The sequence below is a fragment of the Ranitomeya imitator genome, chromosome 2 (genome assembly GCF_032444005.1).
Source record: "Ranitomeya imitator isolate aRanImi1 chromosome 2, aRanImi1.pri, whole genome shotgun sequence".
NCBI classification, from domain to species: Eukaryota; Metazoa; Chordata; class Amphibia; order Anura; family Dendrobatidae; genus Ranitomeya; species Ranitomeya imitator.
Window position 1 is genome coordinate 802,065,902 of NC_091283.1, and position 13,273 is coordinate 802,079,174.

At 41.1% G+C, this 13,273-nt stretch overlaps 1 protein-coding gene across 1 annotated transcript in view; it reads right to left on the reverse strand.

Annotated features, from left to right (window-relative positions):
- Nucleotides 1-1,521: 1,521 nt before the first annotated feature.
- Nucleotides 1,522-13,273, reverse strand: part of LOC138665858 (alpha-tectorin-like) — a 58,645-nt gene continuing 46,893 nt past the window's right edge. Inside the window, exons 5-7 of the mRNA XM_069753761.1 lie at nt 10,821-10,988; nt 9,688-9,777; nt 1,522-1,793 (exon numbers count right to left, since the gene is read on the reverse strand). Of these exons, the coding sequence (XP_069609862.1) occupies nt 1,768-1,793; nt 9,688-9,777; nt 10,821-10,988 (284 nt within the window). The 3' untranslated portion in view covers nt 1,522-1,767. The remainder of the gene's footprint in view (nt 1,794-9,687; nt 9,778-10,820; nt 10,989-13,273) is intronic.

A 13,273-nucleotide genomic window follows, 5' to 3' on the forward strand; every position in this document is an offset into this window, starting at 1 on the left:
AATCCAGTCCCTTCACGAAAAGTGATAAATAACTACATATTGATATTTATAATTATTTATAAATTTATAGATCTACATTTTAATACATCTTATTACTGTACTTTTTTTTAATAAGAATACTAAAAGTCTTGCTTCAAATGATGTTTAAATGTCTATCTGGGCCAGCTGAAGTCTAAAAAACTCCGCTATAGTGATTTATTTGACATCTGCCCGACTCCTTTCAAATACTACTGAGGATTAGGCTTTGAATTTATTTTTGTAAGTGCTGTGTTTATTTTTATATGCAAATTGCCTCTTCTGAGAAAAAGAGGACTCTATAGCGCCACCTGTTGGAAGTAGCGATCCTGCAAGTCACAATCAACCCTTTAACGAGTCGTGCAATATGACTTAGGATTAAAGCCAAATCAGAATCTCAATTCCCAGACAGTGTTTCGGGCTGTTGGCCCTCATCAGTGCGAAGCATGAGAACTGATTTGGCTAGGTGAGAGGCTCTGGACTGGGGTCTAAGGGGTATCATTTCTCCTTATGGAGAGTGACATACCATCTCTGGCTTGTCAAGGTAAGGAGGCTTATTCGCCATGCAATGCTCCTCTGGGAAATATAATATGCAAATTGCCTCTTCTGAGAAAAAGAGGACTTAACTCTATAGCGCCACCTGTTGGAAGTAGCGATCCTACAAGTCACAATCAACCCTTTAACGAGTCGTGCAATATGACTTAGTGTTTATTTTTGTAAGTGCTGATTTATTCTCTCCCCGTCACCCCTTGCCTGCCCTGGTTACGAACCTGCCTTTCTTCTGAGGCTGCCTTCTTTGAGCGGTGTGTCGGCTTTCGGCTTCGGCTCTTCCTCTTGCAGACAGAAATGCTTCTGTCTTTTCCGTAGATAGATGGATCTTCTTTTTTCGTGTTTAAAAAAAAACTGATTTTAAGTTACTACAGTTTTAAACGCTGTTTTGGATCTTCAATCACTGAAAGGTAAAAGAATATACCTTTTTCCCTTGTTTTTTCCTCTAAATTAATACTTTTGATGGCTTATTGTTTATTAATTATTGACTTCTACAGCGAAGGCGCAAATGTATGCGTGGGTGTATGTATATATATGTGTATATGAGTGTATGTATATGCATATATATATGTATATAAATAGATATTTTCTTTCAGGGTGTAAAATTCCACTTGAATTATGTTAATCTCAAAAAACAGGAAAGTGATGTGATCTATGAATGATGTCCCCACATAGATTGTTCTCTGTATATGTGGGTATTTACTATGGATAAATTATCTTTCCTTTTTTCCTCCCCTCTGGTTTGCCTTTTTTTCTGCACTGAGTGGCAATGTGCTCATTTCGGAACTCGTTTCCACTGTGTTGCTGGTTTTTCAGCTGAGAGATTGGTACTGGTGGGTTATCATGCCTCGACTTTCAGTAATGAATGGAATAAGTCCACCCTTCCTCACCCCTGATAGGTATAATAGTGTTTTAAATTTGTTGAACTGATTAATTAAATGATGCACACAATTTAATCATTTAATAACATTTTAATAATATATTTTCTAAGACGATTAATTAAAAGGATATTTTAATTATAGTTCACAGTGGTAGTTCAACCTAACAAGGAAACACTAATCACCTAACAAATCCCAGAAAACTTATGGTTGGACCCAGTAGCCTGAGCTCTTCGTAGCCGACTCTGGTATATGAACACTCTGCTCCATAGGTTCTTGACGAAATTCTTTCAGCTCTAGTTGTTTTTTTGTTCACTTTTTATTTCTATATTGTTTTCTTTTTCTTAAATCCTGAAAAAGAAGAACAGATTTGTAACTAATGTAGTAATTTTTAATATATGATTGATTATATGTGAATTTCCCTGGTGTAAAGATTTGTTAATCGTCTGTTTTCCATGAACTTTGACATTAGACGTCATTTGATTGCTTGGCGCTGTTTTTTGAATCTGACATATACTTAAACATTGCCAGTACATTGTCCAAGTACAAGAGCCCTGAAACGCGTTGAATGAACCACTGTTTTAAGTCTACTACCAAATGAAACCTCATCATTATTTACGGCAGCGCGGATTTAATCCACACTTCCTATAGTACACTGCCTCAGGCATACGTAGCATAGTTCTCTGTGCCAGCCTTGGTCAAATTTTGTTCGTTTGCATTCACCAAAAAGCAAAAAACACATTAATACAGTCTGTTAGGTCAGACTGAGTCCTGGTGTATCTGTTTTTGGAAAATCAAATTTCCGCAGTAGCATAGTTCTGTGTGGTAGCCTTGTGCCACTCTTTTTTTGGGGGGGTTTAAATTCATCAAAAAAAAAAGCTTCATATATCTGCGTGCTCCAAATTTGGGCATTTTCGGCCGATTTTCCACTGTTTTGGTGTCTGTTACTCTACTTATATATAGCACTATTTTGCATAAAAAAATACAGGCCATATATTTGGCAGTGTGGTATTTCTGTGACAGGCCTCATATATCCGCGTGCTCCAAGTTTGGGCATTTTAGGGCATTAGTCCATTTTTTTCCTTTCTGTGACTACTTATATACAGCACTATTTTGCATTTAAAAAAAATACAGGCCATATATTTGGCAGTGTGGTATTTCCGTGACAGGCCTCATATATCCGCGTGCTCCAAGTTTGGGCATTTTAGGGCATTAGTCCATTTTTTTCCTGTCTGTGACTACTTATATACAGCACTATTTTGCATTTAAAAAAAATACAGGCCACATATTTGGCAGTGTGGTATTTCTGTGACAGGCCTCATATATCTGCGTGCTCCAAGTTTGGACATTTTAGGGCGGTTTTCCACTGTTTTTGCTATCTGTAACTCTACTTATATACAGCACTACTTTGCATTTAAAAAATACAGGCCACATACTTGTCAGTGTGGTATTTCCGTGACTGGCCTCATATATCTGCGTGCTCCACGTTTGGGCATTTTAGGCCAGTTTTCCAATGCTTTTGCTGTCTGTTACTCTACTTATATGCAGCACTATTTTGCATAAAAAAATAAAAAATACAGGCCACATATGGAACAGTGTGGTATTTCTGGAAAAATACTTCTCTTTCAAGTTGCTATGGCTGCTTCATGACTGTCTTAAATGCTCCAATTACTGCTACCACCATCATCATCTTCTGCCTAGAGGCAATCACCACTCACATAGAAAGTCTGGGGAGCAGAGTGTGAATGCTTGGGCAGTGTTGTACTCTGTCTCTGTATTATGAAGGCTTTTCTCCTGTCAATAAAAGCGGTACTGCCATAAAGCGAGGAGCCATGTGCCCAATGACCGCCAGAGAGCGAGTCACCGTGCGCTCCATGAACGTGAGTACAGCGCACGTGCACATTAGAGATAGACAGTTCATGCTCCGTGTTCAGCTTTGCTAAACAATTATTAAGGGGAACAGAGGAAGTTGGTACGGTCAGCAAGGTACTCTCTCTGAATTTTCCCAAACTTTGCACTCTTTGCCCTTTAGACAGACATGCATCTTTGGCAACATATTTTTGACAGGCTATTTTTAGGCCGAGTCTAACACTCACATCTGTTACACAGATCTTCTGACACGCATGAAACACATTCTGGTAATTGGTGGTGTCTAAATGACTAATCATTGCAGGCTGTATCCTGGATCTCATACCTCCCATAGCCACCGCTGTTATTAATCATGTACGTTCCCCTTCCTGTCATCACCATGCCCCTTTTCCTGATCACTTCATCCAACGATTCGTCCACCATATTTTTAGTAAAATCCGGCACCTTCCCAGCAGCAACTGTGCAGGAAACCACTTTACAGTTTTGCAAGGTGTTTATGATGCCCAATAACAATTTTTTTTTAAAAATGAACCCCCCCATGGGGAAATGTTTGACGGCCCATGCACTTAGTGTATGGGCATTACAAGTGTAGGAGACCCGCTCCTTTAAATTGGGAATACATTTTAATGAGGCCTTCCTGCACCTCTCATCGTTCTCCACCACTAGATCACCAGGGTTCACGTGTTCCATGCAGCTACAGACAGTCAATTTTTGGGCAAGGGTGTCTATGATCACCATGAAATAGGTTTTAAAAATTAACCCCCCATGAGCAAATGCTTGTCAGGCCATGCCCTCCATTTCAAGTCTCAGAGACCCACACCCCTACATTGGGCCTACTTCTTATCTCGGTTTCCTGCAATATCTCTTCCTGATCTCCAACTACATGACCTGGGTGAACGTGTTCTGTACTTACATAGGCCGGTGAATGTTGGGCAAGAGGGGCTGTAATGGCAATAGTATATTTTTAAAAAAGGTACCCCCATTGGGGAATTGTTTGTCAGCTCATGCCCTCCATTACAAGTCTCAGAGACCCACACCCCTACATTGGGCCTACTTCTTAACTCTGTTTCCTACAATGTCTCTTCCTTATCTCCGACGACATGACCTGGGTGAACGTGTTCTGTACTGTTATAGGCCACAGAGTTTTGAGCAAGGGGGGCTGTGATGGCAATAGTATATTTTTAAAAAAGGTACTCCCCATTGGTGAAACCACATCTTTGTTGGCAAAGACTTCATAACATTTGTGTACCTTAAAGAGCTCACTTGAAAAGCTCCTTTTTGTGTTGCCTGGTTGCTCGCATTTGTCAAAATAAACTTTATATAAATTTGATAAAGCAATGCCGTTAGTTTGGCTCAGTAGTTCATTACAAATATTTCTTTGTCCACTATATTAGTTTCTCTCCTTGAGAGCCATAATTTTGGCTGCATCAAATGTACAAATGGTGAATATACAAATGGCGATTTGGAATCCAGAAAAATACTGTATACCGAATGCATTCAAACAATTACATAGCCGCATTTGTTGTAAAACATTTACATAGTGACACAATCTTGAGAAATGTTTGTTTATTCACTTCACAAACAGTTCTAAGCCTCTGTATGTTTGCTGTCATTGTAAAATATTAAAGTTTACTGAAACTCTGCCTGTAGTGGTTTGATCTAAATCCTTGTGGCTTTTAACTTCTAGGGGTTTATGGCCCCTCGTCTGATGACTCCATGATATCTCAGTTTCATAAAACCTTGAAAGCTGGCCACTTGAAGGGCTGGGTGCGCTTGCGCGGGGCGAAGGGGCGGAGCGCCCAGGGACAGACGGCGGAAGGTGGGTATGTAGTGTTTGTTTTTTTTTACTTTTACGCTGGTAATCAGGGTGAACATCGGGTTGCTAAGCGCGGCCCTGCGCTTGGTGGCCCGATGTTTACCCTGGTTACCAGTGAAGACATCGCTGAATCGATGTCACACACGCTGATTCAGCGATGTCTGCAGGGAGTCCAGCGACGAAATAAAGTGCTGGACTTTCTGCTCCGACCAACGACATCACAGCAGGATTCTGATCGCTGCTGCCTGTCAAACTAAGCGATATCGCTAGCCAGGACGCTGCAACGTCACGGATCGCTAGCGATATCGTTCAGTGTAAAGGTACCTTTACACTATGGCTGGTCCGAATAACTATAGCAATTGTTACCATCCACCTCTCGTGGTGTCTCCCCTTTTCCTCATAGTTTGTAAGCTTGCGAGCAGGGCCCTCATTCCTCCTGGTATCTGTTTTGAACTGTATTTCTGTTATGTTGTAACGTCTATTGTCTGTGCAAGTCCCCTCTATAATTTGTAAAGCGCTGCGGAATATGTTGGCGCTATATAAATAAAAATTATTATTATTTATTATTATAGAGTTGCTACATAGTGTAAATCACTACATAAGACCAGAGAAACATGACTAAGACAGATGCCAAAACTGAAGTACCTGTACACGTACGGTGTGTTCATACGTGCATAATTGGGGACGCCCATGCAGTGTAGGTAATCTCCCAGGGGTCCTCTGTCTTGGTGTTGCTTCTCTGATATTCCAGATGGATGATGTTAAAAAGACTATTGTTGATGATTTAAGTATACTGTATGTAGTTAATCATACAGTAATCATTATATGTATTTAATCCTTTGTATGTTAAGTACATATTCAAAAGTGTACGCACTCATACTATTCAATCATACTATTCCTTGAATTTTGTACATTGCAAAAAAATTGCGTAGTATTGCAAGTATTAGCCTTCTTTAAAGCTGTATCTGAACTTTAGTCTTAAAAATATGGCAAATAAAATAGCCAAATTCTCCTGTAAATAATTCTGCAAAGAGGGAACCATCATACCATCAAAAAATACAATTGGATTTTCATGGGTCCATCCAGTATGTGCGTTCAAAGGCATAATGGGGTGCATATGACTGACTATGCAGCAGGACTGGCCTTCCTGCCAATGTGTAAAACAAAGGAGTTTGGGCATATGGATCGCCCCCAGTGTAGGGCAATGGGGTACTCGGCACGGGTCCTGTGGTTCTGGGGATGTCACTGTGGCTGACCCGGTCCGTGGCCCTAGGGGTGCGTCTGTTGATAATTTGGGGAAAGGTCTTTAAAGGGATAGTGTTCATGACGCCACCTGTGGTATTCGGTCAGGGTGACCGACGCTGCTTAGGGGTCCGCTGGGGTGATGTTATGGCAGCTAGATGGTATACCTTCCCACAGGTGAAGTGTATCCCCAGGGCTTCCCAGAGTGTAGTTGGTAGATGGTTGATGTTGTAAGACGCAGTGAATAACGAGGACACAAGGTTGCAATCTCTTTACCTTTACTGAAGACTTCAACATCCACAGTCCAGGGCACCAGACCACAGGGTAGGCAGAGTCCGGCCGGCCTGAAGGCACATCCAGAGTCCCCTTATCCAGGTGGAATTCAGTAGCCTTCCTACTAGCGCCTGGGTGTTGTAGTACCTCCCTGCTGAGCAACTCGGTAAGGTCTTCACAATTGTTGTGGGTGTTCTAGATGTTATTTCTTTCTCTCTTTCCCTCAGATGGTGTGGATAGGACAACCCATATGACTGATGGCCTGAGGCTTGTTTATAAGGACCGAGATATGCCCCGACCCCCACAAATTGCCACCGTGTCTTCTTAGGTATTAAGGTCGGGCAGCCAACTTGGAATTGACTGTCCTGCCGGTCTCTGAAGTAAAGCGTAGAGCATATTTCTCCCTCGGTGTTCTGACCACCGGCTACGCACCTCAGAAGGAGGCAGCCTCTCTCAGGGCAGAACTCCTTTTGGTTTTCGTCTCCTTGTGCTATGACTTCGCGTCTCACTTTCTACAATACAATTCTCTTCATGTCCTTTCTTAGGATGCTGCCGCACGTGGGGCAGGCGCAGCTCCGTGTCTTTCTTTTTCCCTCTGTCTGCCTGACAGGTGTTGCCTGGGCAAAGCCCAGTCAGCTTCTCTCTAACTTTCTATCCAACCCACCAGTTTTACCCTAATGTGAGGAGTGGCCTAATAGATAAAACCTTTTGCTCCCCCTGGGGGACTGGAGTGTGAAGTGTAGTGTATGGTTTGTGATAGCTGGCAGGGTGGACTCCTTTAGTGCCATCAGACGTAATATCACTCCCCCTGGTGGAAGAACAACATTACTGCAACGAACCAGGACTCTGGGGCGCTGCACAAACAAAATGCATATCGTGAAGTGGATTTTCATGGGCCCATCCAGTATGTGGGTTCCAAGGTGTAATAGGGTGCATATGACTATGCAGCAGGGCTAGCCTTGTGGCCAATGTGTAAAACAAAGTAGTACGGGAATAAAAAATGAATATTGTGAAGTGGATTTGCATGGACCCATCCACTATGTGGGTTCAAAGGTTTAAGTGGTGCACATGAATTGGTAGCAGGTCAGGCCTTGCATTCAATGCAACATTTTTTCAGGAGGCCCTCCTGGACATCTTATGACAGGGGTATTGTGGTGCATTGTAATTCTTGGCAGCCCATCCACTCGCAGCGGGGGCTACAACAGTTTAGGAGACCCACAGTTTAATAATGCCCCTTTAAGAAGATTAATGCCGCCTGATGCACCAGTAAAAATAGGCTCTGTGACTGTAAGAGTCCCTCCTTCATAAATGAAACAAGATGGGTCTGCTTATGTGTCACACACCACATGGCCAGCTAGGGTTGTTAAATATTACAATGATATTTCCCAGTGAATGCATTTGTAGTGGTTGAAAGCAATGTTAAAGTTGAAAAACGCTGCGTCTGAACTAAGCCCAAGCGGGGGAGTAAATTTTCGGTCTGGGGTTAATTATTTGGCCTTACAGGCAAGTCACTAACCTGCAAAGGATGTGCCTTAACATATTTCCCAGCAAAATCCATTTTGGTTTTGTTTTAGTGTGCTTTTTGTGGCACCGGGAAAAATGACATGAATCTCGGAAAAAATTGTTTAAAGCTGTGAACTAGGAATCAGGAATGCTTCCAGGGGCGATCCCCATGATGTTCCTTTGTCATTAGAGCAGTGTTTCCATCGTTTTCAGAAGTTTTTAGACCTTAAAAGGACCCCCGGGATATAAAAATACTCGGGTCTCCCATAGACTTACATTGGGCTCGTTGCTCGGGTCAAATACCCGAGCATTCCAATCTGCTCGACCTGAGCAACGAGCACCCAAGCATTTTATTGTTCGCTCATCACTATTAACATGTCTATCGATCCTGTGATTTCCATTACACCACAAATTTACCCTCTTAGTTTTGCAGTTTGAAAGTTGATGAGTGCATAAGTACATTTTAAATTTTATAATAGCTCTTTAAACCATGAAGTACAAGTGAACACAATAATAAAACAATACAAGGTTCCTTACGAAAGATGAGCATATCTTTTAAATTCAAATTTGTCAGCTTTGTCAAATTTTTCAAAAAATTGTGTTTTCCAGCCAAACAATTTTCAGTAAATTACACATTTTGCAAAGCCTACAATTCCCTGTAGTTACATGTGTAGCACTCTGAAGTCTCCTGATACTGTATTAGACTATTTTTAAGCTATTTATCACATTCATAGCCTTAGTAAAGTCAAAGTGACCTCAACATATATGGTTATGGGTAAGTGGAAGCCAACCACTCGTACACAATGACCTGTTTAATATCACTGCGCACCATCAGACTTTTTATGCTTTTTAAAATGTTAAAAGGGGAGTGAAGAAGACTGCCATGCCAGAATTTATACACAGGTGATATATATATGGAGGAAGCCATGGGTGTTTTAATAGTTAAGGTCCAAATGTAATCCCTCTTTGGGGAATAGCAACAGGTTTGTTGCTTTGAAAATGAAAACGCTATAGATTTTCAACAAATCACCCTAAAATTACTACTTTTTGTTTGCTTGAATAGCTTTGCTGTTTGGAAAGTGAGCGGTCAATGGCTTTTTAAAAACATTTTTTTTTTCAGAGCTGCTTCATGTTTATAAACCCTGTGCAAGGTAGAGATGCCAAAAGAAATAGAGTAAAACTGTAGAGCTCAATAGAAAGTCAATATCTTGGACATGTCTCTCAGTGTGGGACCAGCACTGGCAATCTCAACAGCAGCAACAAAGTCATTGATAGCCCTTCCTGATTGGCTGTTCTATACTATGCAAAGTGATAGCTGCAAGGCATTATGGGGCAGCCTGAATGGTTGCATCTGATGTCATATGAAACTTCATTTGCTGATGTTAGTCTTCTACTTTGTGTTAAACAGTAGAAGGCATTTTTGGGGGCATTTCAAATATTCTGAATTGAAAATTGTTGGAATTCTTCGTATCCAGCAAATTTTCTAAAATTAAACATAAATTTGATTAACAAAAAATTGACTTGCTCATCTCTATTCCTTACCAGAAGATGACTGTGGAGGTGTTGTGCCTGGTGTTTGTGGCACTGAGGTTCCTGCAGTGTGCTTAGAAGTTGGAAACACGACGGTAGAACCTGGTGAAGTAATTGACGTGTTTTGTTAGATAATTTTCAAAATGCCAAAACTGTTTTCTTTTTTGTTGCACTTTCAATGTCGAGGAGGGTATAAGTATGTGTTTTATATTATAATAGCTCTTTAACCAAAGAGAACACAAAAACAAAAATAGTAATAAACAATTAAAGGTTCCTTACTAGTGTTGAGCGATACCGTCCGATACTTGAAAGTACCGGTATCGGATAGTATCGGCCAATACCCGAAAAGTATCGGATATCGCCGATACCGATACCCGATACCAATACAAGTCAATGGGACTCCAAGTATCGGAAGGTATCCTGATGGTTCCCAGGGTCTGAAGGAGAGGAAACTCTCCTTCAGGCCCTGGGATCCATATTAATGTGTAAAGCCGTGACGTCATTCTCAGGTCCTAAATTCCTAGAATGAGGAGTTTAGGTCCTGAGAATGACATCGCGGCTTGTGATTGGTCGCGTGGCGGTCACATGAGCGGCACGCGACCATCAGAAGCCGTGACGTCATGGAAGGCCCTAAACGCGCTCATTTTAAGCAAAGAAGGCTGCCGGTTACCAGCGGTGATGTCCAGGGGCCTCCGGAGAGGTGAGCATATCAATATTTTTTATTTTAATTTTTTATTTTACACATTAATATGGATCCGATACCGATTCCCGATACCACAAAAGTATCGGAACTCGGTATCGGAATTCTGATACCGCAAGTATCGGCCGATACCCGATACTTGCGGTATCGGACTGCTCAACACTATTCCTTACTAAAGATCAGCAGATCTTTTAAATACAAATTTGTCAGCGTTGTCGAATTTTTTAAAAACTTTATCAGCCAATCAGTTTGCCATAAATTGCAAATTTCACAAAGCCTCCAATTGACTGGAATTAAATGTGTAATGCTCAAAGGGTTCCTAAGACTATAATAAACTCATTTAAAGTTCTTTTACACATTCATGGAGTTAGTAAAGTCAGGGACCTAAACTTATATGACTATGGGTCAGGTAAATGGATGATAACGTCATCATCCCAGTACGTACATTTGTCTTCTGGAACACACTTATTGCCATATAGGACATAACCTTCATCACATATGCAGGATTCAGTACAGGGAAGAGAGCAGGTGACTGGGGCCCATGGGTTGACACAGGTAGCTGGACAGGCAGTTCCACAATGCTGAAAGTGACTGTTTGGAGGACACTTTGGTGCTGCAACCAATAAAGAATGTAGTTTATAAAACAAATTAAATCTTTAAAAATTCTAAAATAATTTACATACTTTTCATTGAACCAATAAACAGTTTCACTACTGACTCCTGAATTACTGAAGATAAATGTAGCAATTTAGAAGTTACTAACATCTTCATAGATGGACATTGTTGGATAGTGCTTGTAAAACCAGGCCATTTTACAATAATAATAGTTTTCAGCTGTTTTTGAGATATTAACATTGTTCTTTTTTATTGTTTACAGTTCGTTGTGTAGTAACATAGTAACATAGTAACATAGTTAGTAAGGCCGAAAAAAGACATTTGTCCATCCAGTTCAGCCTATATTCCATCATAATAAATACCCAGATCTACGTCCTTCTACAGAACCTAATAATTGTATGATACAATATTGTTCTGCTCCAGGAAGACATCCAGGCCTCTCTTGAACCCCTCGACTGAGTTCGCCATCACCACCTCCTCAGGCAAGCAATTCCAGATTCTCACTGCCCTAACAGTAAAGAATCCTCTTCTGTGTTGGTGGAAAAACCTTCTCTCCTCCAGACGCAAAGAATGCCCCCTTGTGCCCGTCACCTTCCTTGGTATAAACAGATCCTCAGCGAGATATTTGTATTGTCCCCTTATATACTTATACATGGTTATTAGATCGCCCCTCAGTCGTCTTTTTTCTAGACTAAATAATCCTAATTTCGCTAATCTATCTGGGTATTGTAGTTCTCCCATCCCCTTTATTAATTTTGTTGCCCTCCTTTGTACTCTCTCTAGTTCCATTATATCCTTCCTGAGCACCGGTGCCCAAAACTGGACACAGTACTCCATGTGCGGTCTAACTAGGGATTTGTACAGAGGCAGTATAATGCTCTCATCATGTGTATCCAGACCTCTTTTAATGCACCCCATGATCCTGTTTGCCTTGGCAGCTGCTGCCTGGCACTGGCTGCTCCAGGTAAGTTTATCATTAACTAGGATCCCCAAGTCCTTCTCCCTGTCAGATTTACCCAGTGGTTTCCCATTCAGTGTGTAATGGTGATATTGATTCCCTCTTCCCATGTGTATAACCTTACATTTATCATTGTTAAACCTCATCTGCCACCTTTCAGCCCAAGTTTCCAACTTATCCAGATCCATCTGTAGCAGAATACTATCTTCTCTTGTATTAACTGCTTTACATAGTTTTGTATCATCTGCAAATATCGATATTTTACTGTGTAAACCTTCTACCAGATCATTAATGAATATGTTGAAGAGAACAGGTCCCAATACTGACCCCTGCGGTACCCCACTGGTCACAGCGACCCAGTTAGAGACTATACCATTTATAACCACCCTCTGCTTTCTATCACTAAGCCAGTTACTAACCCATTTACACACATTTTCCCCCAGACCAAGCATTCTCATTTTGTGTACCAACCATTTTGTAAACCAACCATCACTCCTGCACAGCTTATAAGCATTGCGCTGAAGTAAGAAGGTAACCCCACAGTCCAGGGATCCAGGGCAGATTCACTACAGTGCAATAGAAAAGAACTTCTAAGCACTGCGCTTGTTCTGCTGCTTGGCAGGAGTACTCAGTCTCCCTGGCGAAAAATATTATACAAAAAGAGATGAAAATTATTTCAATCTCAAAAATGGCAGAAAGTGTCAATAAGCTAAAAAATGCAAATATGCTTGTGTTTACAAGCACTGTCCAAGAATACCCATTTATGAAGACAGGGTCAACCCTTTAAGTACTGGAGTAGCCATTTATCACAGATTAAATAAGAACTGAACCTTCCACTCAATTATTTAAGGATTTTTTTTATCTGTTAATCACTCATTAGATCACACTGCAAACACCATGATTTCATCATAACCATCAAGTACTGAAAAAAATCTTCAAACCGAGAAAATTCATTTTGTAGACTGTCACCAGATTTTCATAGGTATACAATGTTGGACTTCAATAAGCACACATATCGTGTGAGAGTAAAGACAATAATTATCTGTCTATTTAGCAGAAAAATCAGAATGCCTTTGGCTACCAATAAGCACTGGGAATATTTTAACCCCTTATCGACATCCGCCTACTATTACTGCGGAGGTCGGTACTCCCCACTTTGATGCGGGCTCCGGCAGTGAGCCCCCATCAAAGCCTGGACATGTCAGCTGTTTTGAACAGCTGACATGTGCCCGCAATAGCGACGGGTGAAATTGCGATTCACCCACCGCTATTAACCAGTTAAATGCCACTGTCAAATGCTGACAGCGGCATTTAACCAGCGCTTC